The 18,063-nt window shown below is 36.9% G+C and overlaps 1 protein-coding gene across 5 annotated transcripts in view; it reads right to left on the bottom strand.

The window, feature by feature from the left end:
- Positions 1 to 18,063, bottom strand: part of CASD1 (CAS1 domain containing 1) — a 54,503-nt gene that overhangs the window by 31,492 nt on the left and 4,948 nt on the right. For all 5 annotated transcript variants that reach the window (XM_061413488.1, XM_061413485.1, XM_061413490.1 and 2 more), the window contains exons 2-5: positions 14,081 to 14,177; positions 13,430 to 13,550; positions 2,330 to 2,374; positions 1,057 to 1,119 (exon numbers count right to left, since the gene is read on the bottom strand). In XM_061413488.1, the coding sequence (XP_061269472.1) occupies positions 1,057 to 1,119; positions 2,330 to 2,374; positions 13,430 to 13,550; positions 14,081 to 14,177 (326 nt within the window). The remainder of the gene's footprint in view (positions 1 to 1,056; positions 1,120 to 2,329; positions 2,375 to 13,429; positions 13,551 to 14,080; positions 14,178 to 18,063) is intronic.

Here is an 18,063-nt window from a genome sequence, read left to right as displayed (position 1 = left end):
CATCTGAAATACACACATAACATTATTCTTATTTCTGGACATTTAAAAACATATTAATAAAAACAAAACAAAACTATGTGAGATCCAAATTTTCCAGAAAGTTGAATTCTAAAAGTTGTCTGTATGTTTGTTTTTTGAAAACTTTTTCTCAAAGAAACAAAGTTAAAAATATTGACTAGGTTCTCACTGAATCCTAGAAAATTCTATTTAATGTGTTACAGTTGCTGTATTAAAATACTTATTGTGAAAAGAAGCAAAGAAAAATACCATTGCAACCCAAGTAATTAAGCAAAACAAGGCCAACAAAGTCGAGTATTGTTTTATCCATCCCTAATGCAAATACCTCTGGGAAAGGATACAGGTTTAATTAAAGGACTGATAAGGAGATGTATGCAGACTTTGTGGGAATTCTAAAGTGGACTTGTGAGAAGTTAGGGGTTTTCTGAGGTTAACAGCACTCTTGTCTTCTATCTAATTTATCTCCAAACATTATGAGCCAAAACACACTAGGCTTGACTTTTAGGTCACAAGTGTAATAATAAAAGGGTATAAGGATATTAAAAATAAATTTTTTTTCAGAAGTATCAGGACATAAGTTTGAAGAACAAAGTAGAAAAATGCTCAAGAAAATGTGTATTGTGATAGAAAGATTATCTGAGTTTGAATTAACTGAGCTATGGCAACCTACTCCAGTATTTTTTCCCTGGAAAATTCCACAGATAGCGGAACCGAGCAGGCTACGGTCCATAGGGTTGCAAAGACTTGACCATGACTGAGCACGCAAACATGCATAACAGTAACAGAAAGCTTTAAATCAAGAAAGCTTTAAATCAGTAAAGTGTGGTATAAGCCTAATCACCACAGGGTTAGAATGGTAATGCCCAGAGACACTGGATCAAAACTCTGCTTTCTCTGTAGAGTGACAATCAATCCAGCATGGTCAAAATTAAGAAGGCTGGTATAAAGTAGAGGCGAGTAGGATAGGCGAGTGTAGGAGAATGGACTTCCAAAATCTGACTGCTCAAAACCAGCAAGGCCATATTTTCAAATACAGACCTCAGTCCACACTTTGATACACTGTTTCATAGAACCATTAACCTCTGGATGCCACAGAAAATCCTAAGAGAGAAATGTAAGAAAAGAAGTCAAAGAAAATACTATGTCCACCATTCAAAACAAACTTGAACACATCTCTTACAGAGTAGTTAAAAGTAAAACACTACCTTATCTACAATATCTTCATCTCTCATCCCAATTTGGCAAGTCTCACAATAGTTCCCTGTATGTCCACTTTTGCTATTTTCTAGAATATTTCCGCATATTTTCAACAGAGTAATGTTTTAAAATTTAAAATCTGATCTTGCCACATCCCCACTTAAGTATTTAAGAATTTTCAATCAATTGCCCTGAGGATAAGTTTCAAAGTCCTTAAAATTCCAAGAAGTTGCAGTCTGGCCTCTGCCCAGATAGTCTGCCTTTTTTCTGCTACTTTCCCGCTTGTTCTAAGTATACTTTTGGTTCTCCTTTGGATCTTGGAATGCTCTACATGTTCCTTTTTCTCCAGGGCTTTGTTCCTGTTCCTTCCACCTATAATGCTCATAAGCTCTCTCCCTCAGTCTACCTAGCTCCTACTTACCCTTGAGGCCTCCGGTAAAGCATCACTTCCTCATGGAGGAAAATGCTTTTTAATGCTACTTTTAATTCCCCGTTCTACACATTTATAATGTCCTACTTTTTCCTTTTTGCCATCCTTAGCTTCCCTGGTGGCTCAGACAGTAAAGAATCTGCCGGCAATGCAGGAGACCTGGGTTCGATCCCTGGGTTGGGAAGATCCCCTGGAGAAGGGAATGGCAACCCACTCCAGCATTCTTTCCTTGAGAATTCCATGGACAGAGGAGCCTGGTGAGCTGAACAGTCCATGGGGTCACAAAGAGTCAGACACAACTGAGCGACTAACACTTTAACACTTAATCCCATGATTAAATGCACACAGAAAACCATAATGACTTGCAAGCTCCATTAGATAGATCTAGGACACTGCTGTCTTGATCTCCATCTGTATTCTCAGGACCTAGAAGGCACTGGAAATTCAGAAAATTCATATAATGTTCTCTTATGAAGAGTAATCCTGAATACACACTGGTTTCAAATTGACATACTTTTTCCTGGATAAAAATCTAAGAGACCAAATTTTCTATTACACAAAACAGTGTATGTATTACATGATCTTACTCTACCTGTCTTCTCTCAATACACTTCATGTACATGTAAATTAACCAACGAATAGTTTCAACATCATAACACTGAGCTTACTATTATATGAACTTACCACTTTAATTGATGCAATCTTGTCTTCAAAAGGAATGTTTTCATGCTACCATAATGAGGGAGAGATGACAGAAAAATATTAATGTATAGATTAATTTTATGTAAATAATTCCTCCTTCAGCCGCTTTTGTTGATTCATTTATACACCATATCCCAATTATCTACCTTCAACCCCAAGGGGAAAAGATCTGCATAGACTACCCCAAAATAAGTGATAATATTAAAAAAAAACTTTTTATTTGTGATCTTCAACATCTTAGAGGTAGGTTAAAGATGATAAAACTCCCACTATGAATAAGCAGGTAGGAGAACACACCTACATAAATTATCTTTTTGTCAAGCTTCCCATGGTTCCAATTTAGTCCTAGTATTATCATCTATGGCAGAGACCAGTTGCTGCCCTGTGTCTCCCAGATCCCTTCCAGTTAGACAGGACCGCATGACTAGTTCTGGCCAATGTACCATGACTAGATGTAATGCGGGTCACTTCCAGGCTGAAGTTCCCAGGGCGATTCTGCTCATCTGGTTTAACCTGATACAGAGACTGAGGAGGCTGAATGTCCCAAATGGAACAACTAGAAAACAGTAAAAATTCCAACAGCAAAGATCCCTGAATGACTGTAGGGAACAAAGCCCTTTGTCCCAGGTGGTTAGGACAAGAAGTGCTAAGTAGTAAGACTGTGATATGGGTTTATTGCTGTAGCAACAGCTGGTCCATCCTCACCCCTATACTAATGAAGGCCCTGCCTAAACATGAATGGACACACAGGACTCTAGGTTATTAAAGATTTCACTCTGAAGATGGTACATAGTCTAGTTGTAGAAAAAAACTAAAATCCAAAGACTATAACTTCTTGTAACTGTTTCATAAAAAGAAAAAAAATCATTTCATAATTAAATATTCAGGATGGAACAGGGGTGGTTAATAAGAAGCTAATTGTCTTCCTAAAATCAAGGTTGAAACATTTTCATTAACTAAACAGATAGTATTTATATTAAGAAATAAAGTTTGTTTCTATCAACAGGCTAAATTTTAAAATTCTTGTTAGTCCTGTTTAAGCATCTTTTCCCAAAAGGGCTTAAAAAAAAAAAATCGAGTTGACTTACAGTGTTGTTAGTTTCAGGTGTATGGCAAAGTGAATCAGTTATACATATACATTCATCCACTCTTTTTTTAGTTAATACTTTGTATATATAGTAGTATGTATATGCTAATCCCCCCCCCACTCCAGTACTCCTGCCTGGAAAATCCCAGGGACGGGGAGCCTGGTGGGCTGCCGTTTATGGGGTCGCACAGAGTTGGACACGACTGAAGTGACTTAGCATATGCTAATCCCAATATTCCAATTTATCCCTTCTCCCTCTTATTCCCTGGTAACCATAAGTTTGTTTTCTACATCTGCGACTCTACTTCTGTTTTTTAAATAAGTTCATTTGTGTTCTTTTTTTCCCAAAAGGACTCTTGAGACCATTAATTCAATAGTACTTGTGGTGATTGAATCGCTAAGTCATGGACAGCAGCCCACCAGGCTCCTCTGTCCGTGGGATTTTTCCAGGCAAGAATACTGGACTGGGTTGCCATTTCCTTTTCCAGTACTTCAAGGTATGTTATATGAAAAGAGTTTCCTTGGTCAAATAAGTCTGGGACATAGGGTCAGAGAAAATCACACAGGTGTTCTCTTCCTATCCCTTTAAAAAATTCTCCCTCCAAGATACAGTGTGTCATGAAATATTTCTCCTTTTTGCATGGCACAGTTAATTCAGTCAACTCAATCTCTTCATTTTAATATAACATCTGCTGTATACAAAATAACATATCACATATATGTAAGTCACAAGTCATAGTAAAAACAAATAAGCACTCATGAATCCATGGCACAAATCAGTGTTACCAACACACGACATGAGCTATGTTGGCTTCTAAATTCCTTCTCTAAATTCCTTTCTTCACCCAAAAAGAACAATCATCTTAAATCTTATTTTCCTTTCTATTTTACTATACAGCTTGTCACACATATATGCATCTGTAAATGATACGCTGTTCAATGTTGTTGGCTTTCACGCCATTTTAATTTTGAAAAATCTCAGACTCACAGCAAAATCGACATCCTTTACCAATTGTTAGTATTTTCTACACTAATTCCATGTGTCTCTATGCACCACATATACATAGTTTTTCTTCTTTGCTGAGCCATGTAAAAGTAAACTGCAGACATAATAACATTTCACCCTTAAATATTTCAACACATATCTTTGAAGAATATGGACGTTCTCTTGCATATCTGTAATACTATAGTCCCAAAGAATCTGACATTGATAAAATATTATCAAATCTAATAATACAGTGCATGTTCAACTGTCCCTAATAAAGTCTTTGCTACAGTTCTTATATTTTAACCTAGAATTCAATAAAAACCAGGTATTATGTATGTGACTGAAGACAAGATGGTGGAGGAAACAGACCTTGAGCCCATCTCCTCTCACAAGAACACCAAAATCACAACTAATTGCTAAACAACCATGGATAATAAGATTGGAACCTTTCAAAAAAGATATTCTATACCCAAAGACAAAAAGAAGGCCAACAAAATGGTAGGAGAGTCACACTTGTGATATAATCAAATTACATATCCTGACCCACAAACTGGAGAATAATTTTATCACAGAAGTTCTCACACAGGAGAGAGTGTTCCGAGCCCCATGCCAGGCTCCCCAGCGTAGAGGTCTGGTATTGAGAGGAGGAGCCTCCAGAGCATTTGGCTTTCCCAGCAAAGGGGATGATTATAGGAGATCCATAGGACTGGGGGACAGACTCCACACATCGAGGGGTGCACACAAGGTCCTATGAGAACAGTGACCCAGAGCAAAAGCAAGGACTTCAAAGGGGACTGGGCTGGACCTACCTGCTGGTCTTGGAGGGTGTCCTGTGGAGGCATGGGGCAGCTATGAGTCTCTCTAGTGTCCTAAAAGCTGGCAGTGGTAATATTGGGGAGTGTTCCTCTACTTGAACTCTTGTTATAGGCAGACATCTTACATGGGTAATTAGCAGCAAGACCATGCCCTGCCCAACAGTCTGTAGGCTCCAAAGTTGGAGCGCCTCAGGCCAAACAATCCACAGGGCAGGAACACAGCCCCACTCATTAGCAGTCCCAGTTCAGTTCAGTTGCTCAGTCGTGTCCGACTCTTTGCAACACCATGGACTGCAACATGCCAGGCTTCCCTGTCCATCACCAACTCCCAGAGCTTACTCAAACTCATGTCCATCAAGTTGGTGATGCCATCCAACCATCTCCTCCTCTGTCGTCCCCTTCTCCCGCCTTCAATCTTTCCCAGCATCAGGGTCTTTTCCAATGAGTCAGTTCTTCACATAAGGTGGCCAAAGTATTGGCCACTCATTAGCAGACGGGCTGCCTAAAGACTTTCTGAGCCCATGGACACCTGTAGACATGGCCCTTGACACAGCCCTGCCCACCAGAGAACCAAGAGCCAGCTCCATTCACCAGTGGGCAAGCAACAGCCTCTCCTACCAGGAAGCCTTCACAAGCCTCTAGAACAGGCTCACCCACCAGGGGGCAGACACTGGCCTCTCACCAGAAAGCCTGTACAAGACTCTAGACCAGATTCACCCACCAGAGGGCAGACACCAGAAGCAAGAAAACAACCATACAGCACCCTACGGAACTGAGTCTGCAAACTCAGGTCAGAACCGACCCTGGGACCAGCTGGTCACCGGACCTTGGGTAAAAGAGGGAAATGCACTGCTTGGACACCTAGGGCATCCCCTATTGGAGGAAACTTCTCCAAAACTTCCACATACATAAAAACACAAATGGAAATTTAGACAAAATGTGGTGGCAGAGGAATATGTTCCAGAGGAAGGAAAAAGAAAGACACCCAAAATGACAACTAACGGCATGAAGACAGGCAATCTATCCGAGGAAAGAGTTAAGAGTAATGGATGCACAGAGCAGGAAGGTACAAGAAGTTTATACAAGAGTCAGAAAATACCAAGAACAACCAAAGAGATGAAGAATACAACAACTGAGCTGAAAATACACGAGAAAAACTCAACAGCAAAATAAATGAGGCAGATGAATGGGTAAGTAAGCTTGAAGACAGTGCTGGAAACTACTGCTATAGAAGAGAATAAGAAAACAGAATGAAAAGAAAAAAGGACAATTTAAGAGACTTCTGGAGCTCTGTCAAATACACCAACAGTAACATAATAAGGGTCCCAGAAGGAGGAGAGAAGGGGCCTAAAAATATTTGAAGGGACAATAGCTGAAAACGTGCCTAACATGGGAAAAGAAACAGTCAACAAAGTCCAGGGAGCACAAAGTCCCATATAGGATTAACCAACCCAAGGAGGTACAGGCCCAGAAAGACAGTAATAAAACCAATAAAAATTAAAGACCAAAGCGAAAACATTAAAAGCAATGAAGGAAAAGCAACAAATAACCAACAAGGGAATCCCTATAAGACTATCAGCTGATTTTTCAGGAGAAATTGTACTGGCCAGAATTGAGTGGCATGATATATTTAAAGTGATGAAAGGGAAGAAACTACAATGAAAATATACCCTACCCAGCAAAGGCCTTGTTCAGATTGGTTTGAGAAATCAAAACTTTACAGATAAGCAAAAACCAAAAGAATTCAGCACCACCAAATCAAATGCTAAACAAACTGCTCTACATGAAAAAGAGAAGCCAACAATTAGAAACACTAAAATTACAAGATGGGAAAGCTCACTGGATAAAGCAAACATATAGTAAAGGAAACTACCCTCACACAAATATAATACATAAACCAGTAACTGTGAGAGGTGGAAAGTACAAATTCAGGATATTTGAAATGTATTTGAAATTAAGAGATCAGCAACTTAATCGTATATATATATGTGTGTGTGTGCGTGTGTGTGTGTGTACAGAGAGAGACTGCTATATCAAAACCTCATGGTAACCACGAGCCAAAAAACTATAAAAAATCCAAGTACAGCACTAAACATAGTCATTAAATCAGAAGAGAACAAAAGAAGGAAGAAGAAAATGACCCTACAAAACCAAATCCAAAAAACGGCAGCTTCAGCTGCATGCAACAAATTCTGATACAGTCTTTTTTTATTTTTCTTCTGTTACAAATATTTTCTAATTTTCCTTGTTACAGCTTCTTAGATACACCCATCATTTAAAAGGGGTCACTTAATTTCCAAATACATGGGCTTTTTAAAAGTATCTTTGATATTAATTTCTTATTTTGATATTAATTTCTCATTTAAATCCTTTCTTCTCTGCAATCACCCTCTGTGTTTTTTGTCTTGACTTTATTGAGGCTTTCAATGACTAAGCCAAATATCTCTCTTGGTGAATGTCACAATGCACTTGAAAATATGTGGGTTATTTTCAAATATTTTTTTTGATATTGATTTCTAACATAATTTCACAGTGGTAAGAGAACAGTCTGTATGATCTCAATACCTTTAGACCATGAAATTTTTTTCATCACAGTCCTTAGTATTTGTATTTTTCTTTCTGACTTACTTCACTTAATATAATAAACTCTAGTTGCATCCATGTTGCTGCAAATGGCATTATTTTGTTCCTTTCTCTAGCTAAGTACTATGCCATTGTATCTATGTGCCACATCTTTACGCAGTGCATTCCTCTGTCGATGGACACTTAGGTTGTTTCCATGTTTTGGTTATTGTGAACAGTGCGGCTTGACAGATGCATGTATCTTTTTGAATTATATTTTTGTCTGATAGAACATGCCCTCACACCTTGCACAAAAATAAACTCAAAATGGCTTAAAGACTTAAACATAATGATACCATAAAACTCCTAGAAAAGAACATAGGCAAAACGTTCTCTGACACAAATCTTATCAATATTTCCTTAGCTCAGTCTCCCAAGGAAATAGAAATAAAAACAAAAATATATAAATAGGACCTAATCAAACTTGGGGCTTCCCAGGTAGCTCAGCTGGTAAAGAATCCACCTGCAATGCAGGATACCCTGGTTCAATTCCTGGGTCGGGAACTTCCTCTGGAGAAAGGTTAGTTACCCACTCCAGTATTCTTGGGCTTTTGCTGGTGACTCAGCTGGTAAAGAATCCACCTGCAATGCAGGAGCCCTGGGTTTGATCCCTGGGTTGGGAAGAGCCCCTGGAGGAGGGCATGGCAACCCATTTCAGTATTCTTGCCTGGAGAATCCCAATGGACAGTGAAACCTAATGAGATATAGTCCATGGGGTTGCAAAGAGTTGGACAGGACTGAGCCACTAAGCACAGCACAGCACAATCAAACTTAGAAGCTTTTGCACAGTAAAGGAAACCATAAAACATGAAAGACAGTGCTACAGAATGGGAGGAAATGATGCTACAGACAAGGGCTTAAGCTCCAAAATACACACATAACTCATACAACTCAGCAACAACAACAAAACACCAAATAATCCAATCAAAAAATGGGCAGAAGACCTTAACAGACATCTCTCCAAAGAAGACAAACAGATGGCCAGTAGGCACATGAAAAGATGCTCAGTGTCATTAATTATCAGAGACATGCAAATCAAAACTACAATGAGGTCCCAGCCTACAGATAGTCATAATTAAAAAGTCTACAAATAACAAATGCTGGAGAGGATGTGGAGAAAAGGGAACCCTCCTACATTGTTTATGGGAATGTAAGTTGGTACAGCCACTATGGAGAACAGTATGGAGGTTCCTCAGAAAACTAAATTGTCTTTTAATAAAATTTTGTGAGCTTTCTGCATACAGATGTAGGCTTATTTACTAGATTTATTCCTATGTACTGTGTTTTTTAAATTATTATTATTATTTCACAGAGTATATTTTAAATAACATTTTTGAACTCTCTATTCCTGACAAGTAGATATGCAATTAATTTTTAACAGCTTTATTGAGTCACTGCAATTTTCATATATTTATCTTATAATTAGCTATATTGTTAAAAATTTTATTGTATCTAGTAAATCTTCTATAGGTTCTTTGGGATTTTCTATGTAGACAACTGTATTATAAAATATCAAGTTATTTCTTTACAATCCTTACATTTTCAAAGTACCACCTTTCTTTGGCTGAGAGAGAAAGAGTTAGTTGCTCAGTCATATCTGACTCTTTGCTATCCCATGGACTGTAGCCCACCAGGCTCCTCTATCTATGGGATTCTCCAGGCAAGAATACTGGCATGGGTTGCCATTTCCTCTTCCAGGGGATCTTCCCAACCCAGGGATTGAACCTGGGTCTCCCTAAGGATCTCTAATACAATACTAAGTAGAAGCAGCAATAATGAACATCCTGAGTTTAATGGAAATATGTCTATCATCTTATCACTGGAACATTTATTGTAGGCTTTTAGAATTTTTATCAGAATAAGAATATAAAGGAACTTACTTAAAAGAGAGAGATGATACCAATTCCCTGATACTGTTAGGACTTGTTTAATGGACCAAAATGTGATCAAAATAAGGATTCCATGTGTGCTTTGAAAGATATTCTCTGATATCTTAGCGTATTAAGTACTGAGTTATAAGTTTATAAAATCAGCATACTAACAGCCCATATTTACTTATTTGCTTAAACTATCATTAATTACATGAGCAGTGAGTAATTCTCCCACTATGGTAGACAGTCAGTCTGAAATCAGTCTGAAAAATCTGTGTTTAGCTGACAAGTTTAGACAACTTATATTTATTTTGATAATAAATGTTTCCATCTTAATTTTTGATTTCTAGCTCCCTCACACTTTTATATAAACATAAAATTAAACAGATTTTTAACACGTAATATGTTTACATATGTATGTATGTATTCACAGGTGTGTATCAGAGTACACACATACATGTGTGCTTATGTATGTATGTTTATATATTATATTTGATACTAGATGAATTTGGTTTACTTTTTTCTTCTTCTGGTTTGGAACTACCCACCCTAATTCTATCCTTCCAGTCCTTGCCCTTGGAATAAAGGGCATCTTAAGTTCTAAGTTAAGATGACAACTTAAAGTGTAAAGAGGACATCAGAACACTTTAATTGTGGTCATCTCTCTCCGGAGAAGGCAGTGGCACCCCACTCCAGTTCTCTTGCCTGGAAAATCCCATGGACGGAGGAGCCTGGTAGGCTGCAGTCCACGGGGTCGCTAGGAGTTGGACACGACTGAGCAACTTCACTTTCACTTTTCCCTTTCATGCATTGGAGAAGGAAATGGCGACCCACTCCAGTGTTCTTGCCTGGAGAATCCCAGGGACGGGGGAGCCTGGTGGGCTGCCGTCTATGGGGTCGCACAGAGTCGGACATGACTGAAGCGACTTAGCAGCAGCTCTCTGACTTATATGCTACGTCAGTTCTTTAGTACTGTGTTTTCGTAAAGTGTAAAAAGACGTTATTTGACATAGTTTGTTTAGATTCATACACATGTTTCCTATTTTCTTTAACCATTAATTCAGATCATTTTTTTTCTGAATCATTTCCCTCCTTCTCGAAGTTTATTCTTTGGAAAACTCTTTAGTATAAGTTTATATGGCAGTAAGCCCTCATAGTTGTTGTTTATTTAAAAATGTCCTATAATTCAAGAATAGAGGAATTTGTATGTTAGGGATACAATTCTAGGTTAAAGCCTACTTTCTATCAGAACATTAAAGCTATTAGTCTACTGTCCTCTGGCTATCAATATTACTGTTGAGAAATATGCTGGCTCAGAGCTTTGTTTGCTACATACAGGGCATTGTAGCTACAGGCATCCATCTTAAGGGCAACCCAAATCTCTATTGCATACCGACTGTTATTGTTCCCATTACTGGACTGGCCTCACAGTTTGTTCCTTTTTTGTGGGGGATGTGTCCCCTATTTCAAAGTCTAGAAATACATCAACAAGTATTTTTTAATCTAGGATCTAGTTGGTTTGAGGTGGAAGGGGCCCCCAGAGTATCTAGCTTGCCCTCTGGCTGGAAGTAACACAAACAGCTTTCTTCATTGCAAGACTTCTCAAGTTTTTAATATCCTAGCCTAAACTAAAACTATCTAAGAGGAGGATATGATATCCACCTCTGCCCAAACTTATTTGACCAGAGCTTCTTACAGAACTAGTCTTCCACAAAATATAATTTGAAAAAAATAAATCCTGCTCTAAAGCTTCTTTTTAAAAATTTTTCCTCAGTACAGAAAAGAAATTAAAAAAAATTATCTTCAACACTCCTATTCCACTTAAAGAATCCCATTACCAAGGCTAAAATAAAATTAATCAACTTTCACAACATGCCAGGCTATGTTGTGAAATATGTAAGAAATATATTTAAAAAATAATGATAATCCACAATCTCTGTCCTCAAGGTGTTCAGAGAGAAGAGAATAAGTAAAATACAACTTAGCAAATGCTCCACCAGTAGTTTGAACTAGTTTCACAATAACTGTCTCTTTAAAACTATAAAAAACTTTCTTTGCAAAATGTATATAAAATAAAATGCATCTTGTTTGACTATTGTGGGATAACTAGGAACCTCTAGAAAATAAAAATTGGAAACCTAGTGCCCAGGAACACCATACCATATTGTAGCTACTTCTGGCCATGGACTAAAACCATTATAGATTTTTTTCAACTAACTGTTGCCAAATGCATTATTCCAATTTTCAAATCCTCTAGTCTAAGCCTAGAAATAGTAAAACTATTTTTTTTTTAATTCAGACATCTATTTTTTAAATGTTTACTGAGGTTTTTTTACTTTAAGCTGTAAGAATCTCAAGTCATTAAATAGTTTTAAATCTTCTGTATAGTTTTGTATTTATAAATACAAATGCGAAATACATTTATAGATATCAAATAAAATGAAAAGTTGACTTTGTTATCTTCTATTATTCAGCTTTAAAATCTATACTGGCTTTTCCTAGTAGACAAAATCGCTACTGGACTCTTTTTAGAAGAGTTCCTAAGGACTCAGTATCCATTACCATCATCATGATGAGACTAGTTAGTTAGCTGTGAAGTCCCCAATTTTTCAGTTTCCTACCACTGGACAAGGTGATGTGTACAGGCAGATTTTTATCATAAATTAACGAGCTACTATCCCTACAATTCTGAACTTTCTTGTACTTTACTTTTTTCTTATTATTCCCCACTCTCAACCATATGCAATTAAAGACAGAAATGAGAACTTCAGATCACTTAAAAATGTATTAAACAGAAAGATATGATGAAATAGTTCACAAAAATTAACTAATTAACAAATTAACATTTAGAAAGATGTTCACCCTTGTTAGTTTTTTTTTAAAGATACATTTTTAAAATTAGAAATTAAAAAGAGCAGAAATTTGTCACACTGTCATTTTAATTATATAGCATGAATGTCCAGTGCCAGAAAGGTTACAGAAAATTAGGTTCCAATGTACATTGCTAATTACAGTATAGATTGAAAGAATTCAATAATATAATCAATAATTTTTAAAGTACTATATTCTTTAACCTAATATTTGCACTGTAAAGATTCTATCCTAAGGAAATAATTTAAAAAGCAAAGTTTTCACACAAAAATGTAATAAAAATGTCCTTATTAAAAATTAGAAAACTACAAAAAGTTAAGAAAAGGGACGATTATATAAGATCACATTATATCCACTCACTAGTATGTTGTCATTATGAAGATACTTACATTGATTTATAATAATATGGTAAATTATGATAAGTGGTGGCAAAGAAGATATCAAATTGTACATGCTAATCTATTACAATTTTGTCTTTTAAAAAAGAGACTGAAAAGAAATATAGCAAAATATTAAAAGGAGGATAAGGGATATTTCTTCTTCATTCTTTCTAAAAAAAATTTTTTTTAAGTTTTTCCATGGAAAGAATTTTAATATTTCTGAAAACAAAAAGTTTAAGTCAATAAAAGGTTTGCCAATACTTTACCCACCACTTCTTTTTCTTATGGCTCCGTAATGGCAAATTATCCCCTGTTACCTTCCCCAAAAACCAAACTAAAAATTTTATAGTTTCTTTTGTTCATGTGAAAGGGCACACTCCTCCTGTAACTATTCAGTTGCCTAACTTCTAAAACAACACCCTAATGAAACGAATAGACAGGATTTTACCTTATTTCCTTCTTCTTTGAATTGAGGATTAATTATTTTCACAAAAGAATAAAATAACTGACGAATTCTGGAATCTCCAATAAATGCAATATGTTTATCTACGAGGCAGTTCTTTGCTTCACTGAAATCAACAAGGAAACATCAATTAGAATACAGAAAATTAGCCCAGGCATCTTCAAAGCACATGATTTGTGAAGAAGTAGTAAGGATTATTATATAGTTATGTTGTCATTTTAGAAACAGGTGGCCAGGTTTGTTTAACCTACCAGTTCGTGTATGATTGATTAATTCGATTAAGTGTTTCATATGTACTCGAACCACAGTTAAGTGCTTAATACCCACTCTCTCAGAAAAACTGCACGAGGTAGCTATCCAAGTCCCAAAGCAAAAGTCCTTCCTTCGCAGGCTATTGCCCTTGGCCCCTGGTTGTCTCTCACCTGAGATAAGGCAGATTGGTCCAAAGCTCTCCCTAATGCTTTAGAGAATACTCCCTTGGACTCACCCCCACTCCTGCCCTGTCAGCACTTCTCTACTGTCACACGGAGAAGTACCATCTGCCACTTTCTTTGCTCTATTAACACTTCTCTACCAGATACTAAGACCCATCTTAGACAAGAAGAAAAAATAAATAAATAGATGAAGAAACTTTACCTGATTTTGTACTTATGCATCATACAGCTGTGAGGCTGCCAAACTTTCTCTCCAAGAAATCTGCCACTTGAGAGAAGGTATTCACATGAGTCATTGCCTGTAATAATTAAACACAATAATGTTGCTAACAATAGTTATATTTTTATACGTTGGTTGTCTATCCCATTTTACCTTTGGAGATGAGAGAGTACAGAGTTTTCCACACTTCACTGTACCTTCTAGGTACATACGACTCATCCATGAGAAGCATAGCAACTATTAATATATTAATATTGAAGACAATGAGAGACACTAGGACAGATAATTCACCTAGAGTATTCTTCATCCCCAGTGCTACGTTAATGCTTTGGCAGTTCCTTCTACTGCAAGTTTCCCCTCCAGGGACATCTTGCCTCAAAATAGCCTTTATATCTGTTTATAACCAACCTAGATAGCATGTTCAAAAGCAGAGACATTACTTTGCCAACAAAGGTTCATCTAGTCAAGGCTATGGTTTTTCCTGTGGTCATGTATGGATGTGAGAGTTGGACTGTGAAGAAGGCTGAGCGCCGAAGAACTGATGCTTTTGAACTGTGGTGTTGGAGAAGACTCTCGAGAGTCCCTTGGACTGCAAGGAGATCCAACCAGTCCATTCTGAAGGAGATCAGCCCTGGGATTTCTTTGGAAGGAATGATGCTAAAGCTGAAACTCCAGTATTTTGGCCACCTCATGCCAAGAGTTGACTCATTGGAAAAGACTGTGATGCTGGGAGGGATTGGGGGCAGGAGGAGAAGGGGACGACAGAGGATGAGATGGCTGGATGGCATCACTGACTCGATGGACGTGAGTCTGAGTGAACTCCGGGAGTTGGTGATGGACAGGGAGGCCTGGTGTGCTGCGATTCATGGGGTCGCAAAGAGTCGGACACAACTGAGCGACAGATCTCTGATCTGATAACTTCTACTTCTAGTTGGAAAACAAAAGTTTAAGGGATAAAAGAGAAGATTTTGGAAATGACTTTATATTCAACTATTACAGTACTTCGTGCATTAGTACATCAGAAACCTGGTACATGTTGAAGTATTTTATAAATCTATGCCCTAATTTTCACAACTTCTCTGGAAGGAAGAGGGCTATATCCCTACTCTGTAAATGTGCAAACAGAGAAAGACTTATTAAAAACTTCTTAAAATGCATAATAAAATGTCATACTTCTACAATCTCACAAAGACTTGAAACACTGTTAGTCAAAAGATGGCTGAAGATACACATGATCAATTACCAGTAATAAATGCTATTATTAATATCCATCCTCTACTTCTCTCGATTGTCTCTTGCCTCCACCATCAGGATGACAGCAAACTCCTCCCACTGTGGTTGGGAGAAGTTTCAAACAGAAAATCCCATATAAGCAACCCCCCCCACTCCTGTGTAGACTGGGACAGATGGTTACCCTACTTCTTTTGGCCATTTTACTGTACATTAGCTTAATGCACATGACCAATGTATGTGGTCAAAAGCGGGGTTGGAGGCATTAGAAAAGCTCAAATATGTCAAAAGGACGAGGGAGAAATGAGATGTGTACATTAACTATAGGGTTACAGTTAATGTGCTTCTAAATTTGATCTCCAATTCTTTAACAGTCAATAGCAATCTCTATTTGTTTTACAAATAGTTAAGGTCAGGACGGAGAATCTGGTAAAAAAGAATACTACAGAACCAAATGGTGGAGATAGGAAAGAGCCAAAGATACTTTAAGTAGAACACATCTCTTTTTTCCATCCAGTCATCCATTTATCTGGACAACACACAGATAAAAGGTGATACAAACACAAGGCAACTAAGCATAAACAATGAAAATGTTGATACCACAGTGTCATAAATTCTAAAACAGAATATCGAGCAAAGTGAAAATAGTACACTGTTCTGTTGGTGAAAACTGGATAAGGAAAGGTATTATATTTTTGTAATTACAGATGTAGCCTAAGCAGTTTTTTCTGTATTTTAAAGATTTTTTAATAACATCTCTCTAAGGAAACTATAAATAATCAGTTCTTAATTCTTTTCAATTATCAAAAACTAATGCTAGTTCTAAAAAACAAAATTAAGTTACATAAACAATCACGGAGGAGTAAAGAAAGGACTATAGAAACACACAATTATTTCCTAAAATCAGCACTGCTGCTGCATTTTTTAATAATGGCCATATAGTAAAATCCTATTAAAAATCCAGTAAATGTTTAAAATTAGGATGAAAATTCCATATTTACAGCACTTCTACCTCTTCAAATACATCCATTAAACCAAGCACCAAGTTAGTAACACATTTATTTTATTAAAAAGTTATATAAGAAGTTTTAAACAACTGGCATCCTGTAAAGTTTTCCTTTCTTCATCCCTTCTTGTTGTTGCTGTTACTTGACTTCCGTTTCTTAGTAGAAGCTGGGTCAATCTTCAGTGTGCGAGATGATGCTGTTTGCCTAACCATCTCTACAGGTGATTTTGTGGAGATGGAAGTGCCACACCAGCGTCTTAAAAGAACCAATTTTCTCCACCAGAAAATGCGTGTTAAAACGCCAAATTCTTCTTTCCCTCTTCAATATTACTACTCAGACATTATTTTTCAGTAGTTCAGCTGGTAGAAAACAAAAGCTCTAATCTCAAGACCCCACATTAGAAAAACCTCATACCAACACAGATTTTAAAGTTGCCACTAGCCAAAAGACATTATGAACACTGCATTTTAAAAACTAGCTGGTTCAAAAAAAAAAAAAAAAAACTAGCTGGTCTTTCTGGGGAAAATATTCAACTACCATATTAAGGTAGTTGAATAAATGCTAGTTAATGGTGACTCTTCATAATATATGATGCAAATTAAAATTTTAAAAAAAAATTGTATCTGAAACAGTCTCTGTATCTTATCGTTAAAGTGAAAATTGCTCAGTCGTGTCCGACTCTTCGGGACCCCATGGACTGAGGTCTGCCAGGCTCCTCTGTCCATGGACTTTTCCAGGCCAGAATATTGGAGTGGGTAGCCATTCCCTTCTCTAGGGGATCTTCCTGACTCAGGGATCAAACCCAGGCCTCCCGAATTGCAGGTGGATTCTTTACCGTCTGAGCCACCATGGAAGCCAGTTAAGGTCTACTCAAAACACAGAAACTACACCAGCTATTTTAGTAGAGAGAATGTAGTATGAAGAACTGTTAGGAAAGTAAAAGAATGGCTAAGTAGATAACTGAAAAGGTTAGGAGCACACAGACTTTTACATATTTGTCAGCAAAATAATAAAAATAGTAGCGCTAGTAAATACTATAATACCTAATTAAAAATAAATTAGTCCTAAAAAAAAAAAACTCTACAAAATTCTATACTCTAAAACTAGTTCTTTTCCTGGGAAGGAAACAGTTTTAAAATCAAATCACTAAATGTAAATCTAAATGTTCAATTAATGTGACACATTTATATTATGTATGCGGTGGGCTGCCGTCTATGGGGTTGCACAGAGTCGGACACGACTGAAGCGACTTAGCAGCAGCAGCAGCTACATGGTAACATACGCTGGCACATTATTTTCCTTTCAAAATTTACCCAGAAGAACCCCAAACAAAAGAAAACAAAATACTGCAGTCATTATTTTCAATTGCTTCATATAATTTTGACAGCTACCTTAATACAACCAGTGAGATGAAAGTTACCAAGTGCTCAGATAAATCAAGTTAGGAACAGAATTTAAAAAAAGAAAAAAAAAAAAGCAACTAATGGGATAGAATTATCTACTTCAGCTATCTCTAATACAAAGATTATCTAGATGAATGGCTGTTTTCCCTTCATTCTGTTATCTTAAGCATAAGCATTCTGGTTTGTCAATCTAAAGTCTCAGGTTTTTATGTATGATTTTTCTATAACAGAAAGATACTAAGAGCAGACAAAGTAAGTAAACAAGTTAAAAAAAAAACCCTGAAAAACAAAACAACTAAAGAAAACACCTGACCTGCTAAATAAA

The sequence above is a fragment of the Bos javanicus genome, chromosome 4 (genome assembly GCF_032452875.1).
Source record: "Bos javanicus breed banteng chromosome 4, ARS-OSU_banteng_1.0, whole genome shotgun sequence".
Lineage (NCBI taxonomy): Eukaryota > Metazoa > Chordata > Mammalia > Artiodactyla > Bovidae > Bos > Bos javanicus.
This window is presented reverse-complemented; position numbering and strand designations above follow the sequence as displayed.